The following is a 20,320-nucleotide window of genomic DNA, read 5'->3' as shown; positions in this document are numbered from 1 at the left end:
TGTAATAGAATACTACGAACGTTAATAAAGTCAACAACACAAACAGCCCCCTTGTCACACACCTATCATGTATTATATAAGCCAATGCTGACTATATCAATGCAAAATTTATGAATTAAATAGATGATGTAATTAAAACCTATGCACTTAAATGAAGTGGACTGCCCTGCACCTTCCCTACACAAAATCCTACAGAACAGCATTAAACCAAATCTTATACCATTGCATAGGTACATGCCTTGTAAAAACACGAGAGATGTGATTATCTCCAGATAATCATATTCTTTCTCATGCCTTTTTGCTTAATTAGCCAATAAGCCAAGCATCTCCATTTTTAATAGACTTCTAAAACTGAGCTGCATTTTAAGGCTGTAATAATGGATTCTTACTGTCAGTTAGCATATACATATTGTTATAAGGTCTCCCAGTTATTTCTGTCATGCCTAGTGGTTCTGTCAGGCTGCAACTTGGGAAACTTCAGTATCCGGAGCTCTATTGTGCCCTTCTTGCACAATCCCAGTTCCTTGCCCCCAACAGGAACAATGGAAGGCATCATGTTCCCCAATGTGAAGGGGGGCACAGCTATTGCTCCCAGTATGGCTGCAAGCCATTGCTGAGGGATAGGCAAGTTGAGGGCCCATGCTCCTCCCCCTCTTTGGGACAGCTGGCAGTGCTAGCACCACACAGCCCTTCTGCTCAAGTGAGTGCAAGGACTTGTAATGGTCCCCATCTGACCCTACAATAATAAACACATTCGGATAAAAATTGTACTTTTGATTCTTGAAATTTTATTGTGCTTATAGACCTTCACATTCAGGATTCAAATACAGCAAGTTGTAATGTTTTGCCGCAGTCAGAAGCAGGTTTTTCTCCCTCCAGTGATCTGACCCTTGTTGCTTCCAACTTAGGGTACGTCTATACTTACCTCCGGGTCCGGCGGTAAGCAATCGATCTTCTGGGATCGATTTATCACGGCTTGTCTAGACGCGATAAATCGATCCCAGATCGATCCCGGAAGTGCTCGCCGTCGACGCCGGTACTCCTGCTCCGCGAGAGGAGTACACGGAGTCGACGGGGGAGCCTGCCTGCCGCGTGTGGACCCGTGGTAAGTTCGAACTAAGATAGTTCGACTTCAGCTACGTGAATAACGTAGCTGAAGTTGCGTATCTTAGTTCGAAGTGGGGGGTTAGTGTGGACCAGCCCTTATACTGGCAAAAGAAGGAAACCAGACTAGATTCCTGAGCTTTGACCAGCTTTCCCTACACTGCCAAGATCTGGCTCTAGCAGTCCAAAAATGATATGGGCAACTCACATTGGTTAGCAAAGCTGCTCTACAAGAGCTGCTCAGCAAGACAGAGCTTAACCTCAGAATGACTTTGAAGTTTATAAAAAGAACTGTCATTTAAGTGAAAGCCAGTAAACTCAACAGAATGAAATTGGATGAACAGGGAGATGCAGCCCTGTAAAAAACAGAACCAAACTGACTCATCACGTTATGAATTTTCACTGCACTGTTCGTGCTAACCCACTGTATTACTGACAGGCCCTCTGGCTTTCTGCAGTTTCACAGCCATGAAACTAGCCAAGAAATCCACTATCAACTGTAAAATTATAGAACAGGAGATAAAAAAATTGGAGTGGAATTTATAATTGAAAGAAACTGCTTTTAATGGGATGCAGCTGGCATGCTAAATGGGGGTGCAGAAATGGTCATTCCTCAGTTTGTTGTTTAGCTGCTACCATCTCTTTAATAACTCAGTATCAACTGGAGCAATAATTCACTGCCTTGATATCATTTAAGACCAATAAAAAGATGTGCACTGATAGCCAGGTCTAACGAAGTGAGAAAGGAGGAGAAAAGTATTGAGACAGAGACAATTATTCTTTTAGTTGTCAGGACATTGTATGCCAGTCAAATGTAAAAGAGACAAAATAATTCACTATTGATACTTTGAGCTAGGCGGTGCCTACCCCTGCATGGAACCAAGGATCCCACTCTCCCTTGCACAGCTTTGCAAGCGGCAAGTAGAAGAGCACTAGACAGCCCAAAAGAAGTGAACCTGTGGTTCACCATTCCACAGAAGCCAGCAGAGACAAACTTTGCACAGGGAGCACATATTATACACTTTCAAAGGGTGTCGCGTCTCACACTGGTATCGTGTCCCTCACTCCTTCCAGAGACATTGTGGCTGAGTCAGATGTCACTGTGGACTGCTACTGGGGTGGAGTGTTTCTCCACCCCTCCCATATCTCCTGGCAGCTCTGATTACAAAAACCAGAACACAGCTCTTTATCATTATATATCTTTTAAAACAAGGGGAAACAGGTATCACAAAGTTGAGCAAATGAGATCAGATCATCTGATTTTAAATTGACTGGCTTAATATTTCTGATCAGGACTTGTTTGATAAATAAGATTTTCCAGTTCTGTTAATAATTAAATAATATGCTGGTATGTACTATGCCACTATGTAGCATAATCATTTCCATTATTACTGTTGCTGATGTCTGGTGCTCCAATACCATTTTAGCTGGAAGCTAGTAATTTTGGTAGTTTCTAAGAGTTTAAATAAAAGCTTTAAAGCCTTGATGTCTGCAGTTATGGTGTGTGATGCTGTATGACTGAAGTATGACCATTCATATCCTTGATATTGCCACTGCAACAAATCTTGTACAAAGTATGTCATGTAAGGTGTCAATGGAAAAGTTATGATTTGCTAAGTATGCTTATCCAATTATATGTATGTATCCTTTTTTTATCTGAAGTTATAAATATTGACTATGTACTGACATCATACATATATGCTGTATTCCTGGGTAAAACCCACCACGTAAAATCTAAAATGAAGTCAGACAGCTTTGTGTTGATGGCCCATTAAAGACACTTAACTCTCACAATGGGGCACAGAAAAAACTCATTCCACCAAGATATTTCTTCCTACAGATGCCTCAGCCACCACCTGTGAGTCAGCAAGCCATGTAAGGACATGAGATATGCTCATGTGTACTTGGACTCCATCTTGTGCCAGTAATTTTCCACGAACTAGGCTATGAGCTTTGTTTGAAATAGAAAATTTCCAGGCCCCTGGCCAAGGGTATAAAAGATCCATTTTGCCTCTTTCCTGCTCTGATTCTCTGGACTGTGCATTTACAACAAAAAGGAGCATATTGAACTATGGACTGAAGACCTTCCAATACTTTGGAAGTTACCAGAGAGACTTTACAAGCCAGCAGTCTGTAATATTACTGCTACAAACCAGATATAAGAATATTGCCACTATTGTATGTATATGATCTATTCACCAGTTTAACTCTCTTCTTTTTTTTTATTAATAAACCTTTAGATTTTAGTTACTAGAGGACTGGCAGCAGCATGATGATTATTGGGTAAGATTTGAGCTATATATTGACCTCGCTAAGTGGCTGATCTCTTGAGATTAGAAGGACCTTATATGTGATGAAATTGGTTTTCAATAACCACTCCTCATAGAGTCCAGTGTCTGGGAGGTGAGATAAGGGCTGGAATGCCTAAGGAGACTGCATTTCTGACTTCTTTTTAGCCAGTGTGGTGAGACAGAAGTTTACTTTTGTTACTGGCTTGATATAATCTAATGATAGAATAACCACCAGTTTGGTGTGAGTCTGCCCTATTTCCCAACAGCTTGTCCTGAATATGGCATTCTAAGTTGTGACCCACTGAGGCCCAGTGACATGGTGTATCCAACTTATTATGCAACATGCCAACAGACTAAATTAATGCAGAAGAAATCTGTACATAGTTGAAGTTAGTGGAGGTAGAAGGTATTTAGATCCTAGACCGCTACAACTAAGTTACTATTGTACAGGATTCTTGCTGCATTATACTGTTCATTTATTACATGATATTAAATTATATGTAAAAAGCTGTAATAGAGCTACAGTCTTATGGAACTCCAGATGGGAACAAATTGCCTTTAATGGGAAATTGGAAGTCCCAAGACAAGTTCTTTCCTTGGTTTACATGAACTACGTGGCTCTGTTGCCTAACTGGTTGCTTAGCCATGTGGCCCCACAAAACACAAGTTTCCTGTTTTGAGGGAATTGTAAAACTTTACAGAATGTGTGTGTAGTGAAAACTGGTTCTAGTAAGCATTATTTCTAATTAGGACCATTTGGCTGTTCAGACTGGAAATTATCAGTGAAGATGTGTGCGCCTTTCATAAATGATTGCTGATCAATATTAAAAATCAGGCAGGCACGGATTTTTCTGATGTTTTCCAAACAGAGAACATAACTTCATTCACATTTTTCCAAGTAGCACTTTGCTGGAAGTAAAGACTATTTTGTCAATATTACCAGTCAGAACCCAAATGACCAGCACTGGCATTAAACCCAAGTTATAACACTTTCTGTCCTTGAAAGATGACAGTTTTTCCTCTCTGCATGTATCTGATTGGGGAAATTTACTCTTTTATGGGTCTGAATACAGTGATCACTCAGATATTGTATCGTTACAAAAACACAGATCTCCCCAAATCAATCCTAGTGTCTCGCAAGTTACAAGTACATCCATTTTATTGGCAAAAAACAAAAAAAACAAACCATTTTTAAAACATACAGAAAATAAAATGAAATGAAATTGAAAATGATGAAATTCCAAAGCTACTCACCTGGTCTGCCCCAGCGGTTGGTGTAACAACTAATCTAGGCTCTGGTGCTAATTTCACTACATCTACCAAGGACACACTTGTTTCTGCCACAAGCCCTGCAGAGAGAATCACAATACTGATCAATTCTCAAAAACAAGATGAGGGATGTGCCTCAACTCACTGGCAAATTAATACATTATATTGATCCTCCCTCGCTGGGTCAGCATTCAAAAGTGAAGGATAAATGGCAAAGGTCTTACATTCCAATGCACTGATCCGGAAAGTGGAGACTCTGAGATTGAGTTTTTGGTCAGTCATTCAATTTGTACCTTATGGTGGGATAGCAGCAGAGATGCAGTTTCAACAATATCAGTAATCATTTATGGACACCAATAATAAAGTAAGCAGCAGTGAAAATATGCAGAAGGAAGGGATCCAAGGACAAAGTGTAACCAAAATAAAAAGCACAGCTAGAAAGATAGGGATGAGATGTGAAAACAGTATCAAGAAAATGTGTACTACAAATACTCATTAAACTATGATGATACATGAGGCAGCTGAACAGTCGGCGGGAATCCCATTACTACAGCATTCTCCCTTGCAGAGTAAGCTACAGCATTTCAGGTATTCTTTGTTATTCCTGCCAAACAACCTAGACTAACCATGGAATACTGTATTTGTAGATATAAATTATAATGTTGTTAAGGGGCCCTTGTCATCAATATTTAATTTATATTAGCAAGTCTTCATTTTTACACAATTCCTCTGCTCAGCCAGAGGAGTGAGCCAGCTGAACGGCATCAATCAAAAATGCCATTGATGCCGTTGGGGGTGGGAATTGGGCAGCAGCATACCTGAGCAAAGATTCAAATACTATACTGACAGAGGGAATCCCCATCTTCTGGCCATATGAAATAGCTGCATAAATCTTAATGGAAGCTGTGCACCTCAAGCTGTATTCAAGGGCAGAGAATCCAGCATGTACTGGAAAAGTTCAGGATGATTTTGAAGTATAGGGCACATTCTGAGTAAAACAGAGGAAGGATGTGGGGATTTGGTCCCTAAAGTGTAAAAATGTCCTCAGCATGCTTCACTCCTACTGATAGTCTGGTGCTGCTATTTCCACTCTCCTAAATGTTTTGCTGATGGCACCATTGCATCTTCTTTGGAAACAAAGTGGTGGAAGCATATTTTGTGTGTTAAAATTACTGATTCTGGTTCTCTGCTGCACAGAGTTTCTGCTTTGTCTTCAGACCTGTGAGTGCAGTCAATGTGGGTGTACCATGTAGCTGAAGGCAGAATTTGCTTCTGAAAATGAAATCTGGATGCTTTTGTGATGATCTGCACTGTCTTCACCATGCTTCTGTTTCAATGTTATGACCCTGCATGAACCTGGACACAGGCTGTCCATTGCTAAAATGTCTAATTGAGGCCTATGGGAATTTTGCCTGAGTAAGGACTTTAAGGACTTGGCCCACAGCTTTGAACTTGTTTAACAGTAAAATAGCCAGGAAACAATGCTATTAAAGCATTCCAAAATACCTGAAGAAGAAAGACCTTCCTGGGATTCAACATCATTAACCCTCTGAGAACCTGTCATTAACATACAAGTTTTTGCATCAATACACAAATGAATTGACACCTTTACTTCTGGGACTTTGGCTGTTGCATTACAACTGGTGATGTACTGCAGTAAATGAAATGACTGAACAAGAGATTTATGCATTCACAACATGAAGCGTACACAGCTTGAATGTGGAGCACAGCACAGCTTGTATATGCTGATAGATGGTTTGTCATTTAAAAATGCCAAGTTTTACACAGAAGATTTATTTTAAAGTCACCCGTTTTGGCAGTATTTATTACTAGGCTGGTTTTCTCTAACTCCTTTCCTCTTCCTTTGTGGGTTCAGTCAGGAGAGGGGAGCTTTAATTAACAACTGGGTATCTGTTAGTGGAGGATCAGCGCATCAAGGCTGCACATCCTTCCCAGCAAACCTCATCCATTTCCAGGGATGTACCTGCCATCTGTCCAGATCCCACTCCTGTCTGAGAGGAGGTTGCTGCAGTTTTTACTGTTCCTGGAGACACTGCAATACCAGGTCAATGCATGGGTTGTGCTGCTGTATCCTACATTCCCCTCTAGGCAGACGATCTGCCACTGGGAGCCCAAACCTAAATTCTACTGCAAGAAGTGAGAGTGAGTGAAATCCTAAAAATTCACTTTTATTCTTACTGGACATGATCCAAACCCCACTGATGTCAGTGGAAATACTCCCTTTGACTTCAGTGGGCTATGGATCTGGTCCTATGCTTTATATACCCCTCACTTTTTTTCAGAAACTTTAACCATGGGTATTGGGTGCATGAAGATTAAAAGTTGCTCAGAGGACTTTTCTTTACAGCCTTACCATGAATTGCTCTGTAAGCACATCCTAAACAAGCAGAGTTGGCGGTGTCAATAGTATACACTGGTGCGCTAAACACATCAGACAGGACCTGGGAAGTATAAAAGCATCTATTACATATGACTGTGAAACACAGAGCAATAAGTAATTCCTTATAATTGCTGAGGCAAGCAAATGGTTCCTGCACATGATAGCCAAATGTTTGTGCAGGCTTTATAACAGTTACCTCTGGGGTCAATGTGTACTGACCCTTTTCATGTGACACAGTACTAATCTTTGGCAAACCTGACCCAGGTCAGGTGACTGGGGCCAGGAAATAAAGATACATTTCACAAAGTTGTCACTTACAAAGGTTCGGTATGTGGTCATTATATCTCCAGCAAGTTCTCAGAGTCATCCCCCAAGACTTGTAAGGGGCAGATATGTTCACTCCTGAACCAAGAAATGGGGGGCCAGATTCTCTGCTTCACCAAGTTTATGCTCAGCAAAGTAGAAGGAAGGAGGGGAGAAGTGAGGGAGTCAATTGCAATTCCCCAATTCTCTGCTCAGACATGACCAAGGTTAGAGCAGCCTGGAGGCCCAGAGCATTCCAGCTACTCCTCCTCTCTCTCCCCAACATAGCCCTTGTTCTGGGGTCTACAGGGAGGGTGGTATAGGAGTCATGTGACCCTAACAGTATCCCAGTGCAAGAGGACAGGGGGCTAAGTGGTATCTCGTAGTGAGTTTCAGCTGGCCAGACCAGTTCAGTGTACACCAACTCACTAATGTTATAACCTGTATTTAAAAAGGTATAATGTAAGACATCAATAGTAATCTAATAACATACTGATCATTAATACTATTGCGGGGTGTATGCACAGACGACAAATTCAAAATTACAAACATATTGTGAATTATGTTCTTAAAGTGTGTCTGCTGAGCAGGGCTGAAATTACCCCACTCTAGACAAAGTAATGTGGTTCTGCCACCTTGAAGGTACTTCCAAGGTGCATTAAGAGACAATGGAAATGCAATTTACATAAAAGATAAACAGAACGATCAAGACAACAAGGGGAGGAGATAATCACTCAGCATCACGGCACAGGGAGGAGATTGCAGAAAACAGATTAATTGGCATTTTAGCAAACACCAGCAGAGGAAACCAGCATGAAGCTTCCTTCCCCACAAGACTCTACGTAGCCTTCCTCACAGCTTGACTGAACTTTGCTTTAGGACAACCTTCAGAAGAATCCATTGTAAAGGTTCATTGCACTCTAAAAGAGAAGGGCAAAAAGCCCCAAGTTATCTTCCACCTAACAAGATAAAGGAACCAAGCACTTTGGACTTTGTGGAAGATCCTGACCTGAATGGTGGTCAGCCATCTTGCTGGAAGGTAGATTGGTAAGGAAACTACCTTGAATAAAGGCTGTAACTTGTTGTTTTAAGCCTTAGCCACTAGAAAGTGTTTTTCACATTTATTTGCTTGTACCCATATCTAACTCTATCCCTTACTTGAACTCACTTAAAATCCTATCTTCTGTTGTTAATAAACTTGTTTTACTTTTAATCTAAACCAAGCCAGTGCTGTGGTCCCTTCAGGTAGCATTGTAAAGTAAGCATTTCTAAGGATCCATCTATATCAAGCATCACATGAAACTCTATTTTAGGGGACAAATGGAAAATTGATCAAGACATCCTTTCCATGGCTTGGTGATCGAATTTAAGCTTATTCATAAATTCATGTATATAACAAACCATTTAGAATGTGTGATTTCTTCCTCGTGAGTGACTTCAAAAGTAACAGATAGAACTTTTCAATGTCAAAAATAAAGAACAAACATTTCACCACATGTTTCATGCAGTCATTCATCAAGAGTCAAAGATGTAAAAGGAAAAATTCCCTAGTATAGACATTAAGGACTGTATTTTAAAACAAGAAAATAGAAAGGAGCATAAACTCTGGCAAATTAAGTGTCAAAGTATAATTAGGCAGGCCTAAATCACCAGATGGTATTCACCCAAGAGTTCTGATGGCTCTCAAATATGAAATTTCAGAACTACTAACTGTGGTGTGTAACCTATCACTTAAATCAGCTTCTGTAACAGATGACCGGAGGACAGCTAATGTGACACCAATTTTTAAAAAAGGTTCCAGAGATGATCTTGGCAACTACAGGCTAGTAAGTCTAACTTCAGTACCAGGCAAATTGGTTGAAACTATAGTAATGACCAGAATTATTAGACACATAGATGAACATGATTTGTCAGGGAAGAGTCAACACTTCTATAAAGGGAAATCATGCCCCACCAATCTATTAGAATTCTTTGAGGGGGTCAAAACATGTGGACAAGAGTAATCTAGTGGATATAGTGTACTTGGACTTTAAGAAAGCCTTTGATAAGGTCTCTCACCAATGGCTCTTATGCAAAGTAAGCAGTCATAGGATAAGACAGAAGGGCCTCTCATGGATCAGTAACTGGTTAAAAGACAGGAAACAATGGGTAGGAATAAATGGTCCATTTTCAGAATGGAGAAAGGTAAATAACAGTGTCCCCTCAGGGATCTGTACTGGGACCACTGCTGTTCAACATATTCATAAATGTTCTGCAAAAAAGGGATAGACAGTGAGAAGGCAAATTTTGCAGATGATACTAAATTACTCAAGATAGTTTAAGTCCAAAGCAGACTGCGAAGAGCTAGCAAATCTAAGGGGAAAAACAATTGAAGACAGTTGGCAGTTTTTCAAAGAGACATTATTAAGGGCACAAGAGCAAACTATCCCACTGTGTAGGAAAGATAGGAAGTATGGAAAGAGACCACCCTGGCTTAACCAGGAGACCTTCAATGATCTAAAAATCAAAAAAGAGTCCTACAAAAAGTGGAAACTAGGTCAAATTACAAAGGATGAATATAAACAAATAACACAAGTATGTAGGGACAAAATTAGAAAGGCCAAGGTACAAAGCAAGATCATAGAATCATAGAATATCAGGGTTGGAAGGGATCTCAGGAGGTCATCTAGTGCAACCCCCTGCTCAAAGCAGGACCAATCCCCAGACAGATTTTTGCCCCAGATCAAACTAGCTAGAGATATAAAGGGTAACAAGAAAAAATTCTACAAATACATTAGAAGCAAGAGGAAGACCAAGGACAAGGTAGGCCTGTTACTCAGTGAGGAGGGAAAAACAATAACAGAAAATGTGGAAATGGCAGAGGTGCTTAATGACTTCTTTATTTCAGTTTTCACCAAGAAGGTGGGTGGTGATTGGACGTCTAACATAGTGAATGCCAGTGAAAATGAGGTAGGATCAGAGGCTAAAACAGGGAAAGAACAAGTTAAAAATTACTTAGACAAGTTAGATGTCTTCAAGTCACCAGGGCCTGATCAAATGCATCCTAGAATACCCAAGGAGCTGACTGAGGAGATATCTGAGCCATTCACGATTATCTTTGAAAAGTCATAGAAGACAGGAGAGATTCCAGAAGACTGGAAAAGGGCAAATATAGTGACAATCTATAAAAAGGGAAATAAGGACAACCCAGGGAATTACAGACCAGTCAGCTTAACTTCTGTACCCGGAAAGATAATGGAACAAATAATTAAGCAATCAGTTTGCAAACGTCTAGAACAGGGGTCAGCAACCTTTCAGAAGTGGTGTGCCGAGTCTTCATTTATTCACTCTAATTTAAGGTTCGCGTGCCAGTAATACATTTTAACATTTTTAGAAGGTCTTTTTCTATAAGTCTATAATATATAACTAAACTATTGTTGTATGTAAAGTAAATAAGGTTTTTTAAATGTTTAAGAAGCTTCATTTAAAATTAAATTAAAATGCAGAGCCCCCCCGGACCGGTGGCCAGGATCCGGGCAGTGTGAGTGCCACTGAAAATCAGCTTGTGTGCCGCCTTCGGCACCTGTGCCATAGGTTGCCTACTCCTGATCTAGAAGATAACAAAGCGATAAGTAACAGTTAGCATGGATTTGTCAAGAACAAATCATGTCAAACCAACCTGATAGCTTTCTTTGACAGGGTAACAAGCCATGTGGATGGGGAAAGCAGCAGACGTGGTGAATCTTGACTTTAGTAAGGCTTTTGATACTGTCTCACATGACCTTCTCATAAACAAACTAGGGAAATGCAACCTAGATGGAGCTACTATAAGATGGGTGCATAACTGGGTGGAAAACCGTTCCCAGAGAGTAGTTATCTGTGGTTCATAGTCATGCTGGAAGGGCATAACGAATGGGGTCCCTCAATAAGGGCAAATGCAAAGCACTCCACTTAAGAAGGAACAATCAGTTGCACACATAAATAATGGGAAATGACTGCCTAGGAAGGAGTACTGCGGAAAGTGATCTGAGGGTCATAATGGATCACAAGCTAAATATGAGTCAACAGAGTAACACTGTTGCAAAAAAAGTTACAGAAAAGAGCCACAGAAATGATTAGGCATATGGAAAGCTTCCATATGAAGAGAGATTATAAAACTGGGACTGTTCAGTTTGTAAAAGAGACAACAAAGGGGGGATATGATAGAGGTCTATAAAACCATGAATGGTGTGCAGAAAGTGAATAGGGAAATGTTATTTATTCCTTCACCTAACACAAGAACCAGGGGTCACCCAATGAAATTAATAGGCAGCAGGCTTAAAACAAACAATCAACCCGTGGACGGTGACCAGATGTCCCTATTTGGGGTCGATATTTGGGGCTTTTTCTTATATAGGTGCCTATTACCGCCACCCCCGTCCCAATTTTTCACACTTGCTGTCTGGTCACCCTACGTGGAACTCATTGCCAGGGGATGTTGTGAAGCCCAAAATTGTAACTGAACTCAAAAAAGAATTAGATAAATTCATGGAGGATAGGTCCATCAATGGCTATTAGCCAAGATGGTCAGGGATGCAATCCCATGCTCTGTCCCTAGGCCTCTAACTTCCAGATGGTGGGACTGGACGACAAGGGATGGATCACTTGATGATTGCCCGGTTCTGTTCATTCGCTTTGAAGCATCTGGCATTGGCCACTGCCAGAAGACAGGATACTGGGATAAATGAACACCTTGTCTGACCCAGTATGGCCATTCTTATGTTCTTAACAGATATTCCTGATTGTTACCTTTGGTATGTACAAAATGAGGGATTGTGAATACAGGTTATTAAGTGACAGCTTTCTATAATCCCAGAATGAATTATCCAAAAGCAATAACAATAACTTGAAAACACACTGTTTCCTGAGGTTTTGATTAAATTTTAAAGGATCCAATTAACCAGTGATTAAATTAAAGGAATGGCACTATATTGATCATATTATTTTAAGACACTTCTAACAAGTTTTAATAGCAGTTTTATTATACTTAAACTGCAAGTTCTGTAACTTTATTTCCCTCTAAGTTTCACTGTGTACAAATGTATTGTGAAAAACATCTAGCTCCTTGCCTAGATATAACAGTGAGGAGGCTCTACAAATGGCTCTAGGGTGTATATATAGCTTTAGAAACTAAGGTTTCACTCCCACTAAATGTACCGGCCCAAGTTCAAGCCTGGTGTTGCCTTAGTGGAATTACACGAGCATGGATCAATTCGGCCCATAGTTTTTAATCTTCCTTATGTCAAGTTATTGACTAGAATAACCAGAGCAGATACAACAGACAAAGAGAAATAACAGCAACAAGCAACATGTGTCAATTTTTTTCTCTTGTCCCAATCCACTTTAAACCCTATTGTCATACAAAACTGAGAAAAGGGATTCTGGATGACTCGAGAAATATGAAGCCTTTCACTTCTAAGTCATGAGCTCAAATCTGGATCAATTCCGTAATGACCAAGACTGTGATGGGGTGTACAAACCCCACACCAGGCAAAACTGCCTATACAACTTTGGGCTCAGGCAGCCTTGCCTCGCCACCCCTGGGAGGCATGCTAAACTTGCAGGAGCCCAGTTCAGAAGGTCCCAGCCCTGGAAGGTGGATAGACCTCTCTTCACTGGCTCCCAGGAAGCGAGAATGAAGCTGGCAGAGGCTTCCTGAAAACACTGTGCAATAGCTCTGAGGACAGTGAAAAGAGGGAGGCCAGGGACATGTTTGGACTATTTCTGTGTGGTGCTTTTCCTTTGTTACCTTTCCTCTGAGGCCTGAAAGGGGTTGGGGAAGAAGGCCTAGAGGCAGACTGCAGTAGGTAGAAGCCCAGGGAAGAAGCAGGAAGTCTGAAGAAGCAGATCTTAATAGCCTGCTACAGGGGCCCTAGGCTGAAACCCAGGATAGAAGGATGGACTTGGTTGTCCTATAGGCCACCAGTAAAAGGACTGGTGAAAGCCCGACAAGGGCCATAAGGTCTAGTGGGCCTACAGTGAGGCTGGAGCCCTGGCACAAGGCCGCCAGACTATATTTGGACAGGACTCTCACTTACCTCGAAAGTGGTGAGACTAAACCATGGCCTGGCCAGAGAGTTGAGTCACAAGACAAAGGTGGCACCCAGCAGACCCCAATGGTGTGTCACCGAGACGACAGCGAGGAAAACCCTAACGCTGCCACACCAAGCCACAAAGCGGCACGTTGGCTGGTGAGTCATTTTGTCAAAGACCTTTGTAGTCTCAAAGCTGTTCTGTGGTAGGTGTGAAATAAACGAGCAAAATCAGTCCAGTTCCTACTGGACAACTGTCCTTGTCACAAATACTACCACCACAACTAGCACTAATTATCAATCTCAGGAGAGAGGTTGATGACTAAATGGGCCAGGGAGACTAAATTACTTTCTCATCACCTAGAGGTGGTCCCTTCACAATGGGACTGAGATGCATTGCTGGGGCAGTATGCAGTAGATTGTACTGATACTGCCTATGCTGTATGTGTCCTGTGGGTGAATAGAGGACTTCAGCCTCCAGCACTCCCATAGACATTATGGCTGAGATTTTCAAAGGTGTTCAGCATTGGCCTAACTCTGCTCTCATTGAAATTAATGGTCCAACACTGAACATTTTTTAAAATCTCACCTTAAATGCACTCTTACCAACAACTCTTTGGTTTGGTTGCTGAAATGATGTGACTTAAAGTATCAGAGGGGTATCCGTGTTAGTCTGGATCTGTAAAAAGCAACAGAGAGTCCTGTGGCACCTTTAAGACTAACAGATGTATTGGAGCATAAGCTTTCGTGGGTGAATGCCCACTTCGTCATGTGTCTGACGAAGTGGGCATTCACCCACGAAAGCTTATGCTCCAATACATCTGTTAGTCTTAAAGGTGCCACAGGACCCTCTGATGTGACTTAAGTTATGAGACTTGGAGGTCATCAGCATTTCAGATACTTTCACAAAACTAGTCAATTGCAAATACTCTTCAGAGAACTCAATTTGAAATTAGCATTGGATTAACCTGTAAAACATGGGGAGAAATTATTATAATTTTGTTAACACGCTCCACACAATATCTCAAAATTTGAAAAATAGCTCTTAAAATCTCAAATACTCTCAATCTTATGTGCAGCTATAGAGGCGGCAGACTCAGTACACCAATATAAAACTCTGCGAAAGCTGTTAATATCCAGTGCAATGTAATTTTCTTAACAAACACAGCAGTCTACACTTACCTGTAAGATTTCTTTATTATATGATGCTCCACCAGTGGCCAAAATCCTTGTTCTTGGCACTACAAGGCAATAGAAAGGTCAGTTAAATAAGTATCATCAAGATATATGCTATTTAATTTGGCAATTAGAGCACGCGAGTAGGAATAAGATGACATGGTTTCTATCACTGACTTTACCAATGGCTTACTGTGTGATTCTGGACAAATCCATAACCTACCTCGGCCTCAATTTTGCCAGCAGTAAAACTGAGGATAGCGCTGCTTAGCCACTGTTATAAACCATGTTACAATCCATGGATAAAAAAGGCAATATAAATAATGTAACTCTAATATCATTGTGGTACCAAAATCAGTAAGCTCTACTGAAGAGGGATACAGTAACAAAGGGAAGATGATATTATGCTATAGTTTTGATTTGAGGTCAGCCTCAGTTTGGATCTCAGTTATGTATGTGCAAACTGACAAACAACTTACAAAATCAGCAAAATTCTCAAAACACATCTTTTTGTGATGTTCACAATCACTAATCAGTGAAATCATGGCAAACTCCATCTGCCTGAATGATAAGAATGTGTTTCAAAGAATAATAATTAGGGAGGTACTAACACATGCTGATAAAATAGTCTTTCTGAACCTTCACCCAACACAGGACAGAATGGTTACTTACCTTGCAATAACTGTGACTCTCCACACATATTTCACTTTTGGTGCACACATGCTCCATGCATGCAACACAGCAGTGCCCATGGAGGCCACACCTGCACTGAGTTCCCTCTCGCTTCCCACAGATGAGAGCATAAAGGGCAGGGCAGCCATAATCTGCACTCAGGTCCTTTGCTAATAAGAATCCCCCATGAGCAGGACACTGATCAGTGGGGATGAAAGGCAGGATTCAGAATCTGTGTGGACAACCCATCTGGAAGAATCACAGTTACTGCAAGGCAAATAATTGATCTCTTTCTTCTTCGAGTGATTGTCCACAGACTTTCTACTCTTGGTGACTAACAAGCTGTTAACCCAGTGCTAGGAGGCTGGTGAGCAGAGGCCCATTTCAAGAGTGACTGTAGGATACCTAACTGAACTAGCAACTGCTCTGAAAGCTTGTACCAAAGAATAATGAGTAGTAAAGGTCTGGATAATAATGAGTAGTAAAGGTCTGGATAAAACTTCACATTGTTGATCTACATATCTCTGCTGTGGGGATGCTACCCAAGCAGACTGGAGGCCAGTCACCTGAACTCTGGTGGAATGAATTCTAATCTGTCCAGGTGGCTCTTTCTTAGCCAAACCAGAGCAACTCCTGACACAGTCCAAGACCCACTTCGTCTCTGGGAAGACACAGGCTGTCCCTTACCCCTTTCAGCAAATATAGAGAAGAGTCCAGGTGTACACCTGAATGGATTGGTCCTATTCAAGTAAAAGGATAATGCTCTCACAACATCGAACATGTGAAGTCTCATTTCACTTGCTGTAGAATGTGGTTAAGAGCTACAGGGCACTACCTTGCAGCCATGGGAGAGAAGAAGGAACTGAGTGAAGATTATGGCTGCCCTGTTCTTTATGCGCACTGCTATGCGGAGCAAGAGGACACTGAGAGCACAGGCATAGCCCCCAATAGACACGGCTGTTGAAAATAATCCAATCTTATGCTCATGTGCACCAAGAGCAGAATCTATGTGGACAATCTCTTGAAGAACTGAGCCCATACCTTTTGGGATATTAGAAATAGCATCCTATTAATCTTTGAATCAACATTTCAAGAAATGCCTCCTTCTCTTCATTAATAATTCACTCACTGTCCTGTGTCTTGTCATTTGTTTTTATGCTTGTCAGAGCACAAAATCTGTGTTTATGTCCATAACCCCAATTCAGCAAAGTACTTAAGCATATTAGTAGTAGAGCTGGTTGCAAATTTCACAATGAAATAGTTTTTCATTGAAAAATGCAAATTTCTCTAAACCAAAACGTTTTTTGTCAGTTTCAACAAAAGTATTGTTGGGAAGCTTTCTCAGGTTTAGGATGGGATTTCTGGTCAAAATGAGAACAAGAGACTAGCCCACCTCAGACAGCCTGATGGTCAGGGCACTCACCTGGAATGTGGGAGACCCAGATTTAAGTCCCTTGCCCTCAACAGGCAGAGCAGGGACTCAATTCCAAGTGAGTGACCTGACCATGGGGTTATTCTGGGCACGCTCAAAGTTTTTTCACATAAAATTTCAGAAGGTCTTAGTTTCATCCCAATGCAGAATGGGAACATTTTTGAAACCTTAAAAATTTTCAATGGATAGGAAAACCATTTCCTGCCCAGATGTTGTGGGTAGTCCCATTGACTTCAAAAAGACTATTCATATACTTAAAGCTAGACAAATATTTAAATACCATTGCTGAAGTAGGGCCCATGTTTGTAATGCGCAGCATGAATTTATGGAAGTAGATGTTTTGTAATAATCAATAGTAACTACTATAGTATTTGGTACTGTTAAATGCTATAACGCTGAAGACCCCTCCCAAAGAGATATTTCACTGATTACATCTATATTATATCAGCCTCAGTTTGGCTTGAGCTGAAGACAAAACACAATGGAAAAGGTGGTCAAACAGCTCTGGAGGCTACAAACAACTCTTTATATTCTACCTTTTAGAGAATCTGTAGTCAAAGCCCTGAACATAAAAAACAACAACGAAGTGAAGATGTAGATTGCATAGGGTTCTCATACAATTTCTGAACCTACAGTGACTTGCTCAGGTAGAGACTTTATGACACCGCCAAAGCACTGCAAAGAGAACCTCACTTTACCAATACATTAATCTTATTTTCCTTTTTGGTGCATATTCAGTGATGCACAAATTGTATTTTAAAAGCCATTAAGATCTCTGTCAATGTCAGTAAACAAATCAACCAAATGGCAGAGTGATTCCTCAGGGGAAACAAGTTTCAATTATACCTACATAGAGTGACAGATCCCTGCCAAGTTTATCAAAACAATGTAATGCAGAAACAAGTGAAAAATAACCAATAAACCACTGTGCCTGGAAACAAATCTGAACTCTTTATGGTTTGCCTATTAGTTGAATTTCTCTTTTGCTACACCTTGTTGTGGGCATGATATTCTCAAAAAAGCATCACATCCAAGATGAAAGCACCGCATTTCCAAGTCATCCTGCAAAACAGACAGAAGTGAAAAACAGAAATACATTTGCCGCACGACAGTGACCAATTCAAAGAATGAGACTGGCTTCTGCCTCCAGCCACATGGGGAATGCATCATACGGTGCCACTATACCAAGGTCAGGGAAGAACAATGTAGAACATAAAGGTGATAAGGGCAAATAGTAGGAGTCCAAATGAAAATTACAACCACTTCTTGGGTAAATTGCTTCTTTCAACTACTTCTACCCATGCACACTCCAGCCCTTTGTCCTTTTATATGCTTTTGTTATGCAAGCATTCAGCTTTGGATCACTGTAATAATATAGGAATATGTTGCTGTATATTTTAATTGGCCAAGGTAAACATTGGGCTACAAATTGCTTGTTTTGTGCATTCTCCAGATTTGTATTAAGTGACTTCAGTGTCCATACAGAAGATAATTCTTCTGTGTTGGCTCAGGGTCTCGTGGCCATCATGACTCATCACTGAGTTACCTTTGAGACTGAGCCTGCTCAAATGCAAGGAGTCATCAATTACCTGCAGGGTTCAGCCAATCCACAGGTGAGGTTCCATTCTTTTGATCCCAAGGCAGGTATATAGACTCCAAAGAGAAACAGTCTGCTCATCACTAACTGGCCAGGAACACTCCCCCTGCCAGTAGTTTCAACAGACTACCTTTGCTCCTGCTCCAGCCCATGCCTGTTCCCACACCAGCCAGACCCTATTCCAGCTTTCATCTGCTTCTGCCTCACCTGGCAACTCTGACCATTTCAGCAGATTGCCCTTTTCATGCTTGGTCAAGCAACTGAGATGGAAATCTCTGTCACGTCTGCTACTGAGATGTCGGAGTTAATTCAGTGCCTCCAGAGCCAACGTGCCCAGCTCCAACTGGAGAACACCCTCTCTGCTCACAGATCCCGACAACCCAGTACCCCCAGTGTGGCCAGATGCAGTACCTTTAGAACAAGGCCTGAAGGCCCTGCTGCCAGGGAAGTTGGATGGGAACTACCAGAAGTTCCGCAGGTTCCTCAACCAATGCCATCTGTTTTTCCTGATGTGCACTGAGATGTAACCCACTAATCAGGCCAAAGTGGGGCTTGTTATCAGTTTATTGACTGGTGAAGCGCTAGACTGCACCTTTCCTCTCCTAGAGCAGTCCAGCCAGGTCCTTGGCAATTTTGACAAGTTCCTCCATGCCGTCTCACTCATATTCGATGGTCCAAACTGTGCTCATACCACCAGCGCTACCCTGCAGTTTCGTAAACAAGGCCGTTGGTCCATCTTGGCATATGCCACCTATATTCAATGTTTGCTCACTGACATGGAATAAATGAGGAGGCACAGATCTATCATTTCCGTCGGGGTCTAACAGATGACATAAAAATGAGTTGGCCTGGGTAGACCCCCCCTCAGGCCCCCACGGTGCTGAACTCAGACACTGAACTATGCATACAGATTGAGAACCAACTGTTCAAATAGTGCCAATGGGAAAAAAAGGTATACGTTCTACCCCAGTCTAGTCTGGTCCCATTCCAGCCACTACCACAGCCAGTCCCAGGGTGACAGCCTGTGAAGATCAACGTGATGCAAAGACATCTCACGGACTGGGAGAAGGAGTATCAGTGACAGAACGGCCTTTACCTATACTGTGGTGGGCAAGGCTGTCTTGCCACCAAATGCTCCCTCAAATCCAGACCTGCGGCAGATCAGGGTAACAACCACATAAAGCCCCTTTAGGGTATGTCTACACTACGAGAGTAGTTCGATTTTACTTAAATCGAATATGTGGAATCGATATTACAAAATCGAATGTGTGTGTCCACACTAAGGACAGTAATTTGACTTTGTGAGTCCACACTAACGGGGAAAGCGTCGACATTGGAAGCGGTGCACTGTGGGCAGCTATCCCACAGTTCCCGCAGTCCCGCTGCCCATTGGAATTCTGGGTCGAGCCGCCAATGCCTTCTGGGTAAAAAAATGTGTCGAGGGTGCTTTTGGGTAACTGTCGTCATCCGTCCGTCACTACCGCCCTCCCTCCCTGAAAGCGCCGGCGGGAAATCAGTTTGCGCACTTTTCTGGTCAGTGACAGCGCGGACGCCACAGCACTGCGAGCATGGAGCCCGCTGCGACCATCGCTGCAGTTATGGCCGTTGTCAACACCTCGCAGCTTATCATCCACCTTTCCCAGAGGCAGATGCAGAGAAATCAGGCGAGGAGGCTACGGCAGCGCGGTGAGGGCCTGAAGTCTGAGAGTGGCACAGACCTGTCAGAAAGCACGGGACCCCGCGCCGAGGACATCACGGTGGCAATGGGTCATGTTGATGTTGTGGAACGGCGATTCTGGGCCCGGGAAACAAGCACGGACTGGTGGGACCGCATAGTGCTGCAGGTCTGGGATGAATCCCAGTGGCTGCGAAACTTTCGCATGCGGAAGGGGACTTTCATGGAACTTTGTGAGTTGCTGTCCCCTGCCCTGAAGCGCAATGACACCCGGATGCGAGCAGCCCTGACTGTCCAGAAGCGAGTAGCCATAGCCCTCTGGAAGCTTGCAACGCCGGACAGCTACCGGT

The 20,320-nt window shown here is 42.1% G+C and overlaps 1 protein-coding gene across 1 annotated transcript in view; it reads right to left on the bottom strand.

Annotated features, from left to right (window-relative positions):
* XYLB (xylulokinase) overlaps positions 1–20,320 on the bottom strand; it is a 148,176-nt gene that overhangs the window by 7,218 nt on the left and 120,638 nt on the right. Inside the window, exons 16-18 of the mRNA XM_065399155.1 lie at positions 14,601–14,659; positions 7,039–7,126; positions 4,650–4,744 (exon numbers count right to left, since the gene is read on the bottom strand). Of these exons, the coding sequence (XP_065255227.1) occupies positions 4,650–4,744; positions 7,039–7,126; positions 14,601–14,659 (242 nt within the window). The remainder of the gene's footprint in view (positions 1–4,649; positions 4,745–7,038; positions 7,127–14,600; positions 14,660–20,320) is intronic.

This window comes from Emys orbicularis, chromosome 2 (genome assembly GCF_028017835.1).
Source record: "Emys orbicularis isolate rEmyOrb1 chromosome 2, rEmyOrb1.hap1, whole genome shotgun sequence".
In the NCBI taxonomy this organism is placed as follows: Eukaryota; Metazoa; Chordata; order Testudines; family Emydidae; genus Emys; species Emys orbicularis.
Note: the sequence above shows the minus strand (reverse complement) of the source record. Positions and strands in the feature narration are given on the sequence as shown.